At 30.9% G+C, this 18,815-nt stretch overlaps 1 protein-coding gene and 1 long non-coding RNA gene across 3 annotated transcripts; one reads left to right on the top strand and one right to left on the bottom strand.

Annotated features, from left to right (window-relative positions):
* Positions 1 to 5,444: 5,444 nt before the first annotated feature.
* On the top strand, positions 5,445 to 7,840 carry LOC133320834 (uncharacterized). The gene is made up of 2 exons (XR_009753945.1): positions 5,445 to 5,563; positions 7,232 to 7,840. It is a non-coding gene; the product is annotated as an uncharacterized LOC133320834 (long non-coding RNA).
* LOC116778700 (protein rolling stone-like) lies at positions 6,930 to 18,431 on the bottom strand. Of its 2 annotated transcripts, none has more exons than XM_032672710.2 (6): positions 18,249 to 18,431; positions 11,719 to 11,869; positions 11,188 to 11,399; positions 8,564 to 8,704; positions 8,194 to 8,421; positions 6,930 to 7,373 (listed from the first exon to the last, which is right to left on the bottom strand). In XM_032672710.2, the coding sequence occupies exons 1-6, from the start codon at positions 18,292 to 18,294 to the stop codon at positions 7,228 to 7,230; spliced, it is 924 nt and encodes a 307-aa protein (XP_032528601.1). In that variant the 5' UTR covers positions 18,295 to 18,431; the 3' UTR covers positions 6,930 to 7,227. The 2 variants fall into 2 exon arrangements, with proteins under 2 accessions (XP_032528601.1, XP_032528602.1); XM_032672711.2 differs by lacking the exon at positions 18,249 to 18,431 and adding an exon at positions 17,131 to 17,369.
* Between the last annotated feature and the right edge of the window lie 384 nt (positions 18,432 to 18,815).

The raw sequence follows: 18,815 nt of genomic DNA, 5'->3' as shown, positions 1-18,815 counted from the left end.
ATTCAGTTCTCAATGTTGATCTGTCAAAAAATTGTCTATTCCTTTTTGGATTTTCTTATAAACTAAACTCCTTACTGTGAATGACTTCAGATTTTAAATCATAATATTTTTACCAAGAATTACGTTATTAAGACCGTTATAACGAGTAAATATCGGTCGTCTATCAATAAAGTCATAATAATTTACACTCTAATGACCACATGGTCCGTCTTAAAATAATATTTGCTGCGTAATATGCGTATGCGCACTCTGCCATATATTCAAGGTCTCTGTGAAGAAAATTTTGCTTTACGCACTAACAATAATGCGGATGCCATTTACAGCCTCTCCCATAGTTACTGAGCAATGCAATAACCATTATTCTAATAAAAATATTTTAGGGTTAGCAAAATAATCAGAACACGAAATGACTCACGTCTGCTGTTCATTCATTATTGCATTCCCAATTTTCATTGGCTTTATTAAAATATGCATGTGTCATCATCAAAAAAGTACACTTTATACGAACAGTAATTCCTGATCAGCCGAGTAGGTTACATTCTAATATTTAATATAGATCGATCAGACATGAATATAGATAAAAAAAGTTGTCTTAAAATACAGTCCTAGGTTTCAAGTTACTGTAAATTAATGGCATAAATAAAGAAAATTAATTTGGATTTCGAATTGAATATTTAAATTAAGAATGATGTTTTAATGAATCGATTTTCAATAATACGTATAAATAATAGATTATACATTTTCAATTCGTGTATGAACAATTTACGGTTTGATTAGAAATTCCTTTTTCAAAAGGTATTTATGTAATCTTTTATATTAATAAAAAAATATCATTAGATTTTTTGCTTGCTAAATTGTTCTAGAATTCTTAATGTAATATCGGTTGGAGCAACGATAATAGTATTCAATACGGACCAAAGAAGATTTAAGAAATGAACCACATGTACGTGTAATAAATTTAAATGGTTATTTTAATGTGAAATTGTTTATTTAAGTAACTATACTTATCAATGAGTACAATAGTACTATAAGTATATTTACTTATTGATATATTTTTTACTATAAGCAGCCTTCGTGTCTAACCTCGCAACTACTAATCACCGGAAAATTTTCTTACTTTATTTATGCAAATCAAACCACTGCAAGTCATTGTTTCTATCTATCTGTCACTTATTTTATATTTCTTTGACAATATCAGATCCTTTAAATACAAAATGAATTTTGAAGATATTACTTATGATAATTCATATTTTATTAAAATATGTTTATATATAAATTAATAAATGTTGAGTATAAGTATATTAATAAAATTAAAATAACCGCTTTGTACTCAATGGAAATAATGTATCATGTATCCAATATATATATATATATAAATATATATATATATATAAATATATATATATATATATATAAATATATATATATATATATTTATATATATATATATATATATATGTAAAGAAGTTTTAAATTGAAATTAAAATCAGCACATACAGACACAGACATCTTAATGTATCGACTTGAATTAAGACACGATAGCTCCGTTGTTATAGAAACTGAAATTAGATATTCTGGAGGATGTAGGTTCTAATTCTGCTCGTTCAATTCAAATTTAAGTATTGGCTTAACATTACTTTAATCTTAAAAATCAACACACGTTGTTTTTTTATTTTTTTTCTGTCCGCCCCTAAAAATGTTAGGGCTGATCTCTGTAATAGCTGGATCGGTATTCACGAGACCTTCACCAGCAAACGACGGATGTAATAGAAATAATGTTTTTTACTTGTGTGTATATAGATGAAGATGAAGTCAATTCATATTAAGATAATGTATAAAAGAAAAAATCTGACGTAATACTTTAACTTTAAAGAAAATATATTTGTAAGGTCGTAGAGGCCTACTTCCGGATGGTAATTTATATTCTTCTTGTTTCATAGTTATAGACTTTCGGATAATGTCCTGATTATAATGCAAAAATATAATATTGATTTCAAAGAGAAACAATAGCTATTTTAATAATTTTTTTTCGATGAGTTTTTATATAATTCGGAAAAGTATTTGAACAAAGTTTTAAGACATTTGTAGAGTTGGTCTACAATATTTTAGAGCGTACACTCAGTCTGTAGGATTAGAAAAGCTACTAACTGAACAATATATGGCGTCCGTACAATAAGTGTCCTATCAGACGCTATGTGAACAAGTTCTGCGTCTTGACACTACATACGTTTCACTTCTTAGTTGTCAATTCATCTTCTTACGTTCATATGATCCCGTGCAAAGATTTATTAACGAAAAATTTTAATCGCTTCCCTTATAGTGTGATGCAAAGTGGTGTTATGGGTACAGAAAGAAATTTTTTCACACACAGCGTTTGACGTCACTAAATATTATTACGTGAAGTAAGGCCACCAAGAAGTGGCCTATAATTCTTGTAGTGTAGTTTCTTGGATTAGCGTTTTGGAATTATTTATATTTATTTACTCATTGAACAAACTACTGTCATTTCCTGATTCTGGGCTTTTTAAAATCTTAATGAGATCTAAGACTTTCGCGAGTTTTATTCATTTAAATGAAACTAATATTTTTCGGATATACTATGTCTGTAGACAGACATTCACATCTCGTCTGCCCGTGATCACTTTTCTGCAACCGAAACGTCGGGAGTATGTAGTTTTATCAAAAAATAAATAACGTGTAGTATATCCGAAAAATATTAGTTTCATTTAAATTTTAAAAATATTTCTTTATACTTGTTTGGTTTTGGTAATAAGCATTTAGAACAATAGATGTAATAGAGGTTGCACGATGTTTATCTATGGAGAACGACTGTTACTAAATAACTTTCGTGTGAACAGCTTTGCGACAATATAATTGTGTTTGTTAATCTGACCCATAATGTTTAGAATAAAACAACATTACTTTATCGGGTTTAACCTAAAAAAGAAACTCTGAAAGATGTTAATTAAGATAATAATAATATGGATATTGTTGGCCGATAACTGAAATTGTAACCCATAATTGCCGGATACGATGCAGTTTATTTGATAAAGTTTTGAAGTCCAGAAAATGTCAAAAATCTATAATTAATTAAAATGATACTTGTTAATTTATTATTTGATTTAAGTCACTTGAATTTAAAAAAACTTTGTCTAAGTCAATACATTTAACCTTAAAGCTTTTTATTTATATGAACCTAATATTGGTTTTGTTTAATAAATGTAAACCCTTGAGCTGAAGGAGCTGCTAATAGTTTGTCATCGGGAAAAGAATTCCCCACATTATGAAGTACAATTAGCAAGCAATTTACAATTTAGTTTTTATTTTGTTCATGTAAACATGATTATCTGACGACAATTTTTATTTTTTGCATCCTTTCATCAACTAAACTCATATTTCAGTATTCTTCAGCTGCGAAGCTAAACTGAAGAAGCACTCTGCAGTCATCGTAGCAAAATCTGTTGCGCCTACCGTATTTCATTTGTTTCTAACCCTGTAATTACAAGATATTGTAAGTAACAAGAGTAGGAGGGGAAGAAAAGTCTTTTATGGAATTTCCCTCACAGCTAAAAGCTTCTTCACTACTCTTTTAAGGAACCCCATACTGCAATCCCTTTGGGAAAACCTCAGCAGGGAGTTTATTTTATCACTCCTGCGTTTGTGGTAGGAAATTGCACTTAAACCGCATTGGCCGCGACTATCGTGCATCACGGACATTTACATCACGTCTGGCCCTGATCACGGTTGCTGAAAAGTAAACGAAACGTCGAGATTATGTAGTTTTTAACATATAAAAATTTCTCGTAGTAAATCTGAAAAAATATTAGTTTTATCTTCATGAAAGTACCTTCATTTGGCTGTATTCATTTGCTCGGATGTGATTTTCTCAGTTGAGCAACTCTAATTCGAGCGAGATAAACCTCTCTTAGCTCTTGCTATTTAAAAAAATTAAAATTCTAAATATATCAAATAGATAACTATCTAGTTAACTGATGTGGCAGATAAGGGGCACTTGACACAATTAGCACAAAATAGGCAACGAGCTTTACAAATCTAATAACCAGATCCAGATTATATTTTTGCATTGATCTTCAAAAATATGTAAATAAAAATATATGTGGGAGTGTCTATCAAAATCCTGAACAGGCTATTTTTAAATTGTTCGTTAAAATTATATTAGCATATAGCAGACCATTATGTTAACAACTTGAATTTTGTTCAAATCGATAATAAAAAATGTAATATTATATCTTATTAATATTGTCTTACTATATCTTAACATTTATAAAAAACAAGTATTGCTATAGTTTCAGGAAAGCTTGAGAAAATGTGGTGTCGTCTGGAAATTGTTTTTAATTTTGCTCCAGCGCCTTATGAAAGCGATGAGCAAATTTACATTTGACAGACAGCAATATGATAAAAGATCGATTAAAGCTGAAATAATGTTTTTATCGGACCTTCCTTGTAATCTATTTCTTTGTGTGTGAGTCAATAATTAACTGTGCTTACAAAAACAAATTCGCTAATTAATTATATTTATAGATTTCTTACTAAGCAAAGCTAATTGTGGAGAAAGTTCATACAAACTAATCTGATTTTCCTCTACCATTATTATTTGAATGTATAATTAATTATCACGTTGATATTATTCAAATTAGTTCAAAGTAATCCCAGATATCACAGAAGAAAACACAAATATAGGACACAGGGTATATGAAATAAAACAACTTGCTCTATTACAAATAATCATAATCACATATAATTATTAATATACGTAGGAGTGCATTTATTAAATCTAATACTTTGTACCTATTACAATTTACCTTTAGGTATCATCATAATTTATTCAAAAAGTATTGCTTTTATTCTTAGTTTACAAGAAGTTTAATACTATGATCCCATCACAGAGTTTTGCCTAAATATTTGTATTTAGGTTAGGAACGATATTACTATACTAAAAATCACAATAAACTGACGAAATTAACACGTCTTATTTAACGTACAAACATCTACATTTTGTATATTAATTAATGAAATACACAAAAACTTTCTCAACTGTTTAAAAAAAACGCAATATTTATATGTACGTATATTGCTATTTTGTGTACACCATCGACACTCGCCGATTATATTTAAAATAATATATAAATAATGATTGTTACATATTAATATTTAAATACTTAATACCAAAAAGTAAAATTAGGTACTAAATATTGTTCACATTTATTATGTGTTTATTAAGAATTTTGTTAATAAATTTAAACGCAATAGGGATAAAACGTTATTCAGAAGAATAGCATTGCTATTAAATTTTGGGAAGTAAGACGTTACTTAATAATTATACTGATATAATTTGAAGACATTTAAAAATAGTAATTCCAAGACAAACAAATATGGGAAAAAATATTACAGTATAACAAAGCTTGCAACATTAACTTCCTTAATGTCACATGATGGCAGCTCATACTAATTAGTAATTACTTAACTTCTAGTCGAAGGAAATTTTAACACAGAAACAATCTTTCAAATTGATTTTTTTAAGTAAATACGTTTATAATTATCAGTAAGTAAATGCATTACAGAATATTAAATGCTTTTGTATAAATACTGTGTTATTTTAACGATTTAATAACAGTGATGATTCATTTGATAGTTATCATAGTAAAAGTTTCATGGCAAACTATATACGAATATAGATAATGATTACAATCCAATTATATACCAATATGTTAAATATATCTCCATAGTAAGAACACAGACAAAAAAGTATATATATTATGAGCATTTACTATATTTTTATCATGATTGTTATATCACACTACCAGCATCATTCAAAGTATTATCGAGTTATTAAAATTAAATATTAATTCATAATCAACATATATTAGCATCTTTTGATCTTCGCCACTTCAATAAAGCATTTCATGTCAAAAGACCAATTAATCTTATATGGACTGGTCAGTGCGACTCAGCTTATTACTGAGATTTTGCTCATCTTTTTGGTCTTGCTTTGAGTGTATATTATTTGCATTTTGTTTTTTGCTTAATTCTTTATAAGGCTACGAGTACTGAGAGGTAGAAAATATTATTCGCCAATATCATTTAACATGGAAGGGATGCATAGTGTATCTGCTGTCCCTTTGAGAACTTTGAAGGTGTGACCTTTGACAATGTAAATATTTTATATAAGATCTCGAAGCTTAATTTGAATAAGAGTTTTTTATATTATGTTACATGAAATATATGTATTATGTACTTATAAATATGCTGTTAAATACATGAATGATGCCGAAATTGAGGCAAAGTTTACAAGTGGGTGGAAATGTTGATTTAAAGTCTACTTTCAGCAAGAGACAAATCTATTAATGGTTGGTAGCATTCTGTGAGACACATTATAGATTATATATTCTTTGGTTTGGTGAGGAGGTGTTCTAAAATTTATAGTCTAGTTAAATAATTCAATATGGTATGTTGAGCAACAGCTATATGAGACATAATAGTTGCTACTTCCTTGTATGTAGAATTATACATTGATTAAGATATTTCAATCAGGACTTAATTACATACACGAGTACATATCTAACATTACAAAGACAGATAAGCAAATACTTAATGATAAAGAATAAGTCCGACAAAAAGATTCTTCAAAACATCCATTGATACATACACATAATGTTTGTGTTTTATTTTAACTTACAAACTAAGAAAAAGCATGCATAAGTTTTGACTAAATATTATTATGCTTATATAGAGGATTTGAAAATTTATTTCGTAATGTCTTTCGTAATCTTAATTTATATCTTTAAAAACATTTACTAGCCAAAGCATATTACATGTATATATATTTTTGTAATTATGCCTAAATAGAAAAGTTTTGCCACATTTAAACTTTGGAATATTTTTTTTTTATATTATTAAAAATAATAACGAAATTCATGCGAAAAATTATTCTATACAATTAGTGAGTGAATTTCCTCATTGATACATAAATAGGGAACCATTTAATTTAATTTTACAACTCTATAGTGTCTTAGACATTAAATGAAACAATATGGCTGAATCTCACTAGTAATTACGCATTTCATGTCCATCCTCAGTTCATAGCAATGAGATGCTTTTTTTTATATTAAGCCGAGTACACATAACTCAATTTACAAAAGGCAGATTGATAAGTCACTTTGTCCACATAAGGGCGGGTACTCACTTGCACTTGTAACTTTTGTTTGATCAGTGGGTCGGTAAAGCGAGCCGGTCGGCTCTGGCGGGCATAATCCTGGCTGCGATCTTGACACGCAAGCACGACACGCACGTGGCGGCACCATGAGCGAACATCATCACCACCGCACACAGAGCAACGAAACCCAGAGCTGAACCTGAAAAATATCAATTCGTAATCAACGAATTAGGCAATTACTAAAACGATCACTCTACAGATCATCGTCATCTTATAGAGCTGGTCGGAACTGAGAGCAGTTTTAGTGGAAAAATGTCTACAACTTATCATAAGGGCTAGTTGAATTTTTTTGCTCACCCTTTCCCGTGACGCTGTCAAATCAATAGGGCTAACAGCTACAGTCAAATCGAAACTAAAAAAGAGTTTTTTTATATACACAATTCCATCAAGTTATTTAGTATGCTTTCTAAGAATTAAAAATGTGTTTTGGTTGATTGTTATTGTATATTGTTTACATAAATAAAACTATCACGTTGCAGAAGTTTGTTTTGTAAAAAAAATGTCTACTAAGGATATCATATGCATTTCCATGCACGGAAACACGTGTGCTGGTTATTTGAGCAACTCAATTGTATTGTATTTTTTATAATAAAATGTAGTAACGACTTTCTGCGAACTTTATTTTTGCATCGATATATTTTTATAGAAAAAGGAATATAATAACTTGTAACCGAAATAAAAACAATGTAACCAACATAAAAATGATCATACAATAAAAATTTAATCCTCTTGTTCTTATGACAGGCGTTGTCCGTCAGTAAGATTGATTGAAGGGTGGAGATAACATCTCCATAAGTTAATATAAATATTCGGAAACAAATAAACAGATGAAAAAATAAAATATCTTTAAATTATCCTCTAACAGTCAAGGTTAGGTTGTTGGTCAAAGCTATCTTCTGACAGTTAGTATGTTACTGTCAGCAATAGGATCAATAAGTATTTAATACGGCCCATTCTACCTGGTTTATTCCAATCCAGCGCCGGGTAAATGGCCGGTAGTCCAATGCGATCAGTGCCGCCAACCGACCAGTAAAAGGCACTGAAGACTCCATACGTGAGCCCTGCTCCCGCCCCGAACACTGCGTGAGCAGCTCGTACGGGATGCGCTGTTATCATCAGTTCTACCAACATTAATATAGAGTTGCCACCGTGGACTAACAGGTTGAGGGTATTGATGTCATGGATTCCTGAAATTATAAAATGGAAACAAACTTAAAATCTTGCTTGCGTATCACATAACTTGATGAGATAAATTTCTTCAAGTTCCAAATTTCAATTTAAATAGAGAACTTCATTTATGGTGCACTTAAGACAAATGTGTATACAGACTGGGGTCATGCACCAGTGTCCAGTAGATGAGTGTGATGACGAAGGCGAGATCGGTGGCCACAGTGTGAGCGAGCCAATAAGCGCGGCACAGAAGTGGAGTACGTTGTCGACGAGACATCGGAATCTCTTCATCCTCACAGGCTAGGGATGAAAAAAGATACGTTGTAGTTTTCATTACAATACTTTGATCCATTCTTTAAATACAAGACAATGGTTTACCTTATTATTATTATAAATGGTTTAATAAAATCATACTATTTTAATTCTATGTATGGGCTGTATGCTGTAAATACCTGCCTATTATTTTACATTCTGATTGATGGAATTCAGAGGAGAATGAGTACTTAAGATGCATTCGATCCCGAGTTAGATATTACTAATCTAGATATCATTTTATTTTTGTTCAGTTTCGTTAACCATAGCTATAACTTCCCGTAGCAACGGACCGGATAATATAATGTCACCCACATGCGGCCAATATATTAATTGTTGTTCGTTACAGTGTCGGTTGTACGTCAATAGTAGGAATGAGGAACCAATAAGGATAATTGTGACGGCCCACTCACAGTTTAATTGACGCGAAATTGTATCAATCAGTCGAGCAGCCCCCTTCGTGTTTTGCGTGATGATAGATCGAGAGTACAATTGTATGGGTGCGTATATTTTTGTCGTCATTTAATAAAACACAGTATATTGTTCTGTTTTCGTTTCAATGTTGTTTTGCGCATTTGAGATAATAAATTACACTTTTTCCCTATAATACCGGATATTAAATTTGCTAATCTTTTATTTTTTATTCGCGTCTTACAAGACAGTATCTATTGTATACAGTTTATTTGTAATTAATTAACATAAAAAAGTCGGTTTTAAAAGTTATCTGTAATTAAAATTAAAATGTCATTACATAGCATGCCTCTATTAAAGCTGTTATTATAGGGAAACAACAATAGATACACACAGAACAATTCGTTGAAAAAAAAGATTTCTATCTGTCACTTTGTATACCTACTTGATTGTATTATGTTAACTGCGGAAAAGAACGATTCAGATATGTTAATGTTGAAAATATATGTATATGTAGGAATGCTTGGTGTATACACAAATTTGATATATGTAGTTTTATGTATCGTAATAAAAAATTGTCTTGTCTTATTTATGGTATAGGGTTGTCAATTTTAGTAACTATAATTCTACACAAATTAGAAATTCTCTGTACATTATAAAAATATTGTCAAACGTAATCAAAGACACGGTCGATCTTTCATCCTAGGAAGGTCTAGGAAGAGTCGCGTTGTAATAGGGTCTTCAACTGATGGCACTTTCTAAGCAAATCATGCGTTTAAAGCGAAAGGGATCTGTCATTTTTGAAAATTAAGTATCTATAATATCTGACAACATTTATTTTTAAATGATTTATACATATCAAAAAATTCTTTACTAAAATAACCATTTTTAAACACATCAATGGATATCTAATCATACTATATATAAATGAAGAGGACTGTGAGGCCATCCTTTATTTCTCCCGTTTTTGTCGCACGCTACCGTGATTACTTTTCATTATTTTAAACGACAACAATCTTTACCATTTAAAACTGTAACGGACGGAATCACGCGAAGAACTTGACATTGCTAAAATCTAAGATCATTTGTTTAACTTGTCAGGCTCTCTATTAGTGTCTATTTAGCTGTTATTTTAGGCAACGTCTACGTCAACTTCGTAAATGGCAGATCGCTTTGTAATTGGTAGGCAATTTTGTCTGTATTATTCGACCACTTGACATTTAGAAATGTCATTGTATAGATTAAAAAGCGTTTTTAATGTCATTGAACAGCAAAATATCGTATAGTTTAAAGGAAATGAAGGTAACTTCCCTTTATTTTGTTTAATTTAATAAAGTTTGTTGATCTTTAATGCCGTTCTCACATAGCTGGCTTCATGTCAGCTGTAGATGAGCTACAGATACCGTATACCAAAATTAAATGAAGCTTGGCTAGTAACCCAGTACTTTTAAAGGTTATAGTTCTTCATGTTTTTTTAAGCAAGTATAAAATTAACTTAATATATGTATATAACGAATCTTATGGTTCCGTAAAGTAACTTAAACATAAAAGTTTTTTTCCGGTTTCTCTTGACCCATGGAATTTTATCAGAAAGAAAGTGAAAGGCATATACATCACTACTGAACTGGTAATTTCCTCTTTGGCAGGATACATATACTTTTTTGTAGGAAAAATTATGAAATATTTAAGTAACTATATAACTTTTCATATTTTTGAATATCTAATCTGTTTGATATTTTTTAGAACAAAATATTCTGTGATACTTGTACATTCCTTTCCTTTCTTTTTTGTCAATACTGGGTAATAACTAAAGTTACACAAACATTTTCTATAACATAATGAGATCTAAGATTTTCGCGAGTTTTATTCATTTAAATGAAACTAATATTTTTCGGATAAACTACAAGATCATCTCGTCTGCCCGTGATCACGGTTGCTGAAAAGTAACCGAAACGTCGGGATTATGTAGTTTTTTAAAATAATAAAAATCCGCGTAGTTTATCCGAAAAATATTAGTTTCATTTAAATTTTATATAACAACCAAATAGAAGAATACTTACGTATATTGAAGGTCTTTTGCGCTCGGTATCGGTGTACTACTGCGATTGCAAGACCAGCTTGCAGTATAATAAGTAGATAGCCCCAGTTGGTGAAATATATGAACCACTTCAAATAGTTCAGTTCCACTCTAGGGCCGTCGTAGAGACGAGGGAGTCGTTGACAGGCGAAGCTTGATATACCCACACATAGCACTGTCAGGAACACTATCCATCTGCAAAGTGGAATATTGTGTTTCCTATTATTATTTTCCAGTATATAAGGAAAGTAATGAAGCCTTTGTGTTTGGAGATTTCATTTTCACTTGATTTCATACATTTCGTCAATATCATCAAATCATTTCCTTTTTAGAAAAAAAGAGATATCAAATAATTTAGGAAAATATAGTTTAGATGTTAAAGTATAGATTTAGTTTGATATTATTGATACAATGTTAGTCCTTTGTTATTGATTCTTTCAGGAAAGTAGACACCACATATCAGTGCCCTAGTGCCACTGAAGAGAATATAGAGTGTGTATTTTCCTATTATTACCTATAGATGAAGTAGAATGTAGCTGGTTTAGTGCCATTCTGCCACTGGCTGCACGCAAATACGTGTGGAGGTGAGTGTTCCAAGTTAACAGCCCTGCGACTGGCCTGCCAGATGCGGTTTAACATGGCTGATTTACAAGTTTTCTTCATTGCTGCCAAATGAGATTTAGATAAAAAAAAAATATTTTCATAGAAATTTAAAGCACAGAGAAAGAAGTTTATATTTCAAAGAAGAGGGTACAAGGTAAAATAAAACACCAGAGGCGAAATATTGTTTCCGGAATTCTATGAATTAAATTTCCGATTCGCATATTTGGAAAACAATGACCATAGACAAAATTAGCGATAAGGTCATACTGAATTAGACGTTTACTATTTGATTCGTTGATATTCGTCTCTATACTGATTACGTTATAAATTAACCTGTATTTTATGCAAAAGTGACAATACCGGTAATAACAAACATTGATGGATTGTTTATTCAAAATGTGATAATGTGAATATTATACTTAATTTATTGTATCGAATCGAATGATGTTCAAAGTTGGAAACGCAGGACAGGTATATAAGAATAAAAATACTCATGAATATAAATACTTCTATAATAGTTGTCGGTTTTAAACATAGAATGTTTAGAAAATATTTTTAAATTTGGAACAAAATGGTTATTTAATTTTATTTCAATATTTTTCACCGTGGAATCTTACTTTTTGAAGTAGCCAAGAAATTAAGACTGTACCTAATAGTTGTAAGTATATTTTTATGTTTGATGATATGTTAGTTGTTGTTTAGACATAGATATTGTATGTATTATCTTTTGCACTGAAATAGCGTTCTTTAACCGGACGCTGTCATTGTAGAAAACAGGGGAATTATCTATATTTAGTATTCATAATGGGGTAAGCACTCACTCCGTTATTAAAGAAACTAAGAATGTCGATTATACCGCTGTTAAAACAATCATTGTTCCATATTTTTATACATTGATGTTAAAATAGAAAACTGCTTTCCCAGACTTCAAGAACTAGGATTTCATTATATCTCATTTGTATTAGGTATTCTATGCTCTTCTGATCTGAAGTTTGTCACAAAATCGTTTTCGCACGTCTTTGCTTCGATGAGTTACAAATATTTATAAATTCTTAAAATACATTACCTAAAATACATATTTATGTATGCTTGAAGTACAATACAATGCTTTAAAGACATTAGTTTTTGTAGGTAATATGTCACTGATATCATAATCGTTATCGTAGTTGCTAAAACGCAAGATGATCCATTAATCTAGTGATCATGAATAGGCGTAGGAACTAGGAAGCAGTAATTACTGTAGTAATTAAAACAATGCCCGAGAATTTCTTGTGAACTTGAACATATACATGGAAGATATATTACGATATATGTTTTCGTATTCATTGGAACATTTACGGTATTTTTTGACAATGAACGATCATTGATGTCAACGTAAAATGAGGGGAAATTTTATCAGTTATTTAGATCGGATATTTAGATTTCAGAGCTACATAATCTATAAAATATTGGTAATTTATAAAATTGTATTATTGTGCTAGTATTTTTTTTTTTAATATAAAAGCTTGCGATATAATTTGTAGGCTCGATCGATTAACTTTAATTTGTCAGCGATTACATTTTCCTATTAATAAATTACTGTAATAAATAAGACACGATGACAATAAACAATAGAAACTAAGGAGATCATTTACATGAATTTACTGAGTTTTATATTAAAAAAAAAATTTACATACATTTGTAAAGATTGATTTATTACGTAACATACTATTTTGTTTTTGTTTGATTGCGCTTTTTGTTTTAACTAAAGCATAATTATTGTCTACATTATGATATGTAAATATAATCTAGATGATATTTTTCTTAACATGCTTTTACAACTCGAAATGTGACCAGATATGTATTATTTAAAATCGCCAAACCGCGTTGAGCATGCGAGGTGATAAATGCTCTAACCTTCTCCACGTGAGAGGAGGCCTTTGCTCAGCAGTGGGCACCAATAGGCTGATGATACTGACGTATAATATTAATATTTTTGTACCAGCATAATTTATCCTCCGATAGAGTTGATACTAAGTTGTAGCTTTGAACGAAATTTAGGTATAACACAGAGGTTACACTGACCTTCATTAACTCGATATTTAACTGTGTAATCGATTATTTTTAATACTCTTTAATCTCGTCTGGAGTTGTATGATTCGTCGCTAGCTGAGATCAATAAAGGCATTCAGTTTTAATTGATAATACATCACATCGCCAGTGATAACAGGACGGACAAAATAAACAACATTGCATTCATCGGGGTCGGGTAACAACTTAAATCAGACTTTCACGTATCATAGCGATTCTTTTGATTAATATGGAATCTTAACGCTTATCGTTATATTGATTATATCTACTTATATATATATATATATATATATATATATATATATATATATATATAATTATTTCTATTAATTTATTCATCGAATGCCACATACGCAAATTTATAGTTGTGTGAAAACTTCAAGCACTTATCGATGTAAAAGCTAAAAAAATATCACAAATATGGTAAGTTTGAAAAATAAAGTATGTAAATTATAATACTACATTTACACTCTTGCACCTCGTCTTGAGCTACGTCTCGCGTCTTGTCTCGAGCCGCGAGCGACTATTTACACTCTCGCCTTGTGCTTCGGCTCGTGCCTAGTCTCGCGACTGGTACGCTAGTGTAAATCTACTATAAGTGTAAAGTTATGCAAGTGCACGCGTTGTAGGTATACGAAAACTTATGTTCAAGTAAAGATTATTATTGGACTTGATTGAACATTTGATATCCCTGAAATTAGTTGTCTGTATTTTGGCCACGTGGGTCTTGATAGTAATACGTAGTAATTTTATTGTGATAAAATTATTTTGTTTTTTTATTTTTTATTTTAACGCTCTAAATATTTACATGATTATCAAAACGCACATACAAAAAATCTGCATTTATAAATAAATTTAATCAATACACTATCTTGTCAGAAATGTTGAGGTAGCTTGAATGAAGGGAATGTCGTTTCCGTAGACAGAGAATGATAAAGACTGTCTTTGATCTGTCCGAAGATTCACAATGCTTTAATTTAAAACATTGTACTGCTATTGGGAGATGCTTTGTATAGATCGTGGACAATGCATCGCGAGTGGGTTTCAGTATTGGTGAGCGGATCTCTAACGGATGCTGCTACTTGTTGTAAATCGCAATAAAGCTGACGTCGAGACACAATCACAGACCTGGGCGTGTTACTGAATACTGTTCAAGAGCTGTCAAAGAGCTCAAACTGGGGGATATGAAAAAATAACTTGCCTAAAAGGGTTTATACTTACTCAGAAAACCATTACGCTGTAGCTAGTAACTGTTACCAGAAAATCAATATCAGAAACGAATGTTACATTGACTGTATGTACATTGCAGTCAGATAAGTGGGCTGTATATCAAATCGCCGTGGAACTAACAATTAAACCGTTAGTTTTTAAGTACTCCATGACGTCATTACATGTTATCGAGCAAGTGCGTCAGTTCACGGGAAATTTTACACGTAACGCTTAACGACCGACCGTAACATTATTATTCAGAAATATTCTATATAATTATTTATTAGAAATCATTTATCCGCATACCAACAAGTTATTTCGACTGTTGGTTCAAATATTTTGATTGCAAGTCGAGACAGTTCAAGTGGATGTCAATGTTTTAATTGCCATCAATTGCTCCGGGTTGACTGGTTGCCGATGGATACGCAATCAATTGACCACCTGCTCCGTTGTGTATTGGTTGCTAATAAGATCATAAGTAATCTTCATCATCCTATGGATCAGACCAATTTGTTACGTACTAGTTTTTGAGAGCGACTCTTCTATATATCTCGTCTAGCAGACTAAGAAGTAGTCTATACCCTTGTTCGATACCTTATCTATTACAATTAAACAATTCACTTGCGTGAGTATTACAAAAATATAGACAATTATGCCTTTAAAATATCGGTACTGAATTACATGTCATCAACGTAGCAATACAATAATTTCATCTCTAATATTTCACAAAAAAACTAAGCTTAAATAAACAGATATCAAATATTCGTTAATATACTGTGGTTATACACGAAACTTTCAATTATGACATAGGAAAATGATTATTGTATTACATCACACATAAACAAACGAGATATGTTTTATTGCGTGTCGTCTTATAGACGCTTCATTAATTAAATTGCTTAAAGAAAAATAAGAAAATGAGAATAAGATCTGTGAAAGCTATTTGAAATGTCTTCATCGTAATTGAGTTTTTAGGATAAGTTCTGCATAGTCTAGGGGTAGCTACAATTTAGTATTGATCAAGGGTCTACAGCTGTCAGACATTGGCAGTGGATTGCGACTATAGATCAGTTCCGATAAGCTGACGGTTAGGTTCTTCATAACGGTATTGTAATCATTGACAATAGAGGTCCGCTAGAAGCTTCTGGCCTCTCTTAAAATGTTGTTTGGCACCTGAATGTGTTTTATATATTCATAGCTTGTGGTCTATGGACCAATAATCATTTGCTTTGATTTGACGTCAAAGTATTCCTATGTTATTCTTGTTAAGATGAACAAGTTGTATTAATGAAGTAAAAAAACCTCCCAACTACATAGCCTTACTATATAAAAAGATACTTTAATAAATATCCATTATATTTTTGTTATATAATATATTTTTTAATATATCTATTTATTTTATGAGCATGCATTTATCTACTTAAATAAAAATTAAATTTAGTTTTCTTAGATGAATATTTAGCAATTTAAGACTAGGATTATACTCGTGTATTGTTTCTACCTCACTTACTTATAAACCAAGACATTAATTTTATCTACCACTGAAAAATATTGAAAGTACTTAATGCCATACTAATAAAGGTATATAAAGCTTACACACACACACATACGTATTAGTCTTTAAATATTATATAATAACTATAATAAATAGAATCAGGGATTATTTAGAACTAAGTCTGATAGAGCACTTGTTAGACTTCATAGATCAGATCGTAGTCTGATTAACATCCGGAGCATAAAAAAAATTGTGGATGCGTCTATTTTGTAGGTACAACGTTGTAATTTTTTTTAGTGCTCCCGCCGTCTGCCAAAATTTCAGTGACCTAAATACTGCATACAAAAATTTATTCATTAGGATATTATTTTTTTAAATATAACTCGTGCAAGTGTAACAAGGGCATATTATTTGGTAGCGTATAATATGTGTCGCATATATTTTGAAGTGCAATCCCGAGACGGAATGTCATGCATATGCAAATCATGCAAATGTAAGCCCTACAAATAAATGATAGGAAGAAAACAAAACAACACTGTATGGACTTACGGAGATCAAATTTCGGCAACCTCATCTTTGTGCTCGGTTCGTTTTATTAGAATGTGACGTCACGCACGAAAAGATAACGTTGCAAATAACAAGGATTCATATTTCTATCAATGTTTTCAGAAGGAAAGAATTAACAACTGCGAGCATGCGCGCTGCGATCGAACCACTGCGCCGTGCCAACCGCTCTGTCAATATCACTACACGCAGGCCCGCGGCACATCGTGCTAGTATTTAGACGAGTTCATTTAGATTATTGCTTTGACCCGACACTGAAATTAATAATACTAAGACACAAGTATGTGATGAAAAAAAATTTGATAGCAGAATATATCGGTCAGATACAGCTGCGGATTATGAATGAATGTTATACGAATAGAACATAGAAAATTATTAGAAAATGATTGTTATTTTTTGTAGGAAATAAGTGCGTGATCTTAAGTAGTTAATAACTAATACTTTAATTTACTTTATATTATTTAAAAAGAAATAATGTTCGTTATTCTCTTATGAAGTCGGACGATTCTGTAGGTCCAGGGTTACTTGTTCCACAATCGCCACACCAGACTTCCTGGCTCCTCACACGTAACGTCACAGTATACATCATGTTTAATTACAACCATCTCCTAACGGCGATTGGAATTAATTCTTTCATGGCTAAGTGCTCCGATCATGACAGCTGCAGTCAATTGCTATTTTTTTTTTAACAATCGCTTTAGATATAACTATAACTAATGTGTTTCTGATTTGGTACAATTTATATTTGTATTGGACGATGCCAATAAATAACGATTTATAATAGACGTCAAGCAATTTTAAATCAGAACTCCTTTTATGATTCCCATTTGAGGTTTTATTTATAAATTTTCAGTTTTACATGAACACGTGAATTAATAATTTCTATTTTTTTTATGGGTCTCAAAAACCAAATAATGCTAAATAAAAAAAAATGTATTTTATTTCTACTTCTCCTAAAACTATCGATATGTATTCTGTTTTAATGTTCATTCATTCACTTTAATTAGTCGCTATTTTCTCATAAAATATTGCCTACCTACAAAATATTTTAAATTATTGACATTTGAATGTTATTGAGTTGCATTTAAAAAGAAATTACATACCTGTATCACTCGTCTCCAATGGCACCAACACTAAATGTTTGCACATAATAAACCTCTTTTGATATATTTGTATTTAATCATAAAAACTTTTTCGAACGTTACTTTAAAATTTCAAACGCGGTGGCACCGACCGCGTGTGCATAGCATGCACTATGTTCCCGCACTGCGACCGTCTACCGTCTGCCGTCATTATTATTGCCCGGAAATTTCTGACCTGTGAAACAAATAAGGCTAAAGTTCAATACAGCCTTAAAATTATAATAGACGAAATGGAACGTGAATATTTTGTGTTGACTGTTCCATATATTATAAAATAATCTTAAAAAAAAATATAGAATATCAGACGGAAGCAGGTAAAGAAATTCTTCTTAAATTATAATTTAATTAAGTAGGAGGCATAAGTATTTGAATATTTAATGAACCGTGAACGTAACGTAAAAATACGATGTATTACGCATTTCAGTCAAGCCATAGCTTAGCAAAGTATCAGTATCACTAATATAAAAAAAATAATGTTACGATGTTCGAAATTTAATTATGACGTTTGATGTTTTTTTTTTAAACATT

Source organism: Danaus plexippus, chromosome 6 (genome assembly GCF_018135715.1).
Source record: "Danaus plexippus chromosome 6, MEX_DaPlex, whole genome shotgun sequence".
In the NCBI taxonomy this organism is placed as follows: domain Eukaryota; kingdom Metazoa; phylum Arthropoda; class Insecta; order Lepidoptera; family Nymphalidae; genus Danaus; species Danaus plexippus.
The sequence above is the reverse complement of the archived record's forward strand: the minus strand, read 5'-3'. Positions and strand labels throughout refer to the sequence as shown.

Bases quoted from the DNA above. Each gene is read 5' to 3' on its own strand.
- LOC116778700 (XM_032672710.2), bottom strand. From the start codon at position 18,294: ATGTGCAAACATTTAGTGTTGGTGCCATTGGAGACGAGTGATACAG. The intron at 11,400-11,718 runs GTAATAATAGGA...TCCACTTTGCAG, and splicing joins ACATTCTACTTCATCTATAG to ATGGATAGTGTTCCTGACAG. The intron at 7,374-8,193 runs GTAGAATGGGCC...GATATTTTTCAG, and splicing joins GCTGGATTGGAATAAACCAG to GTTCAGCTCTGGGTTTCGTT.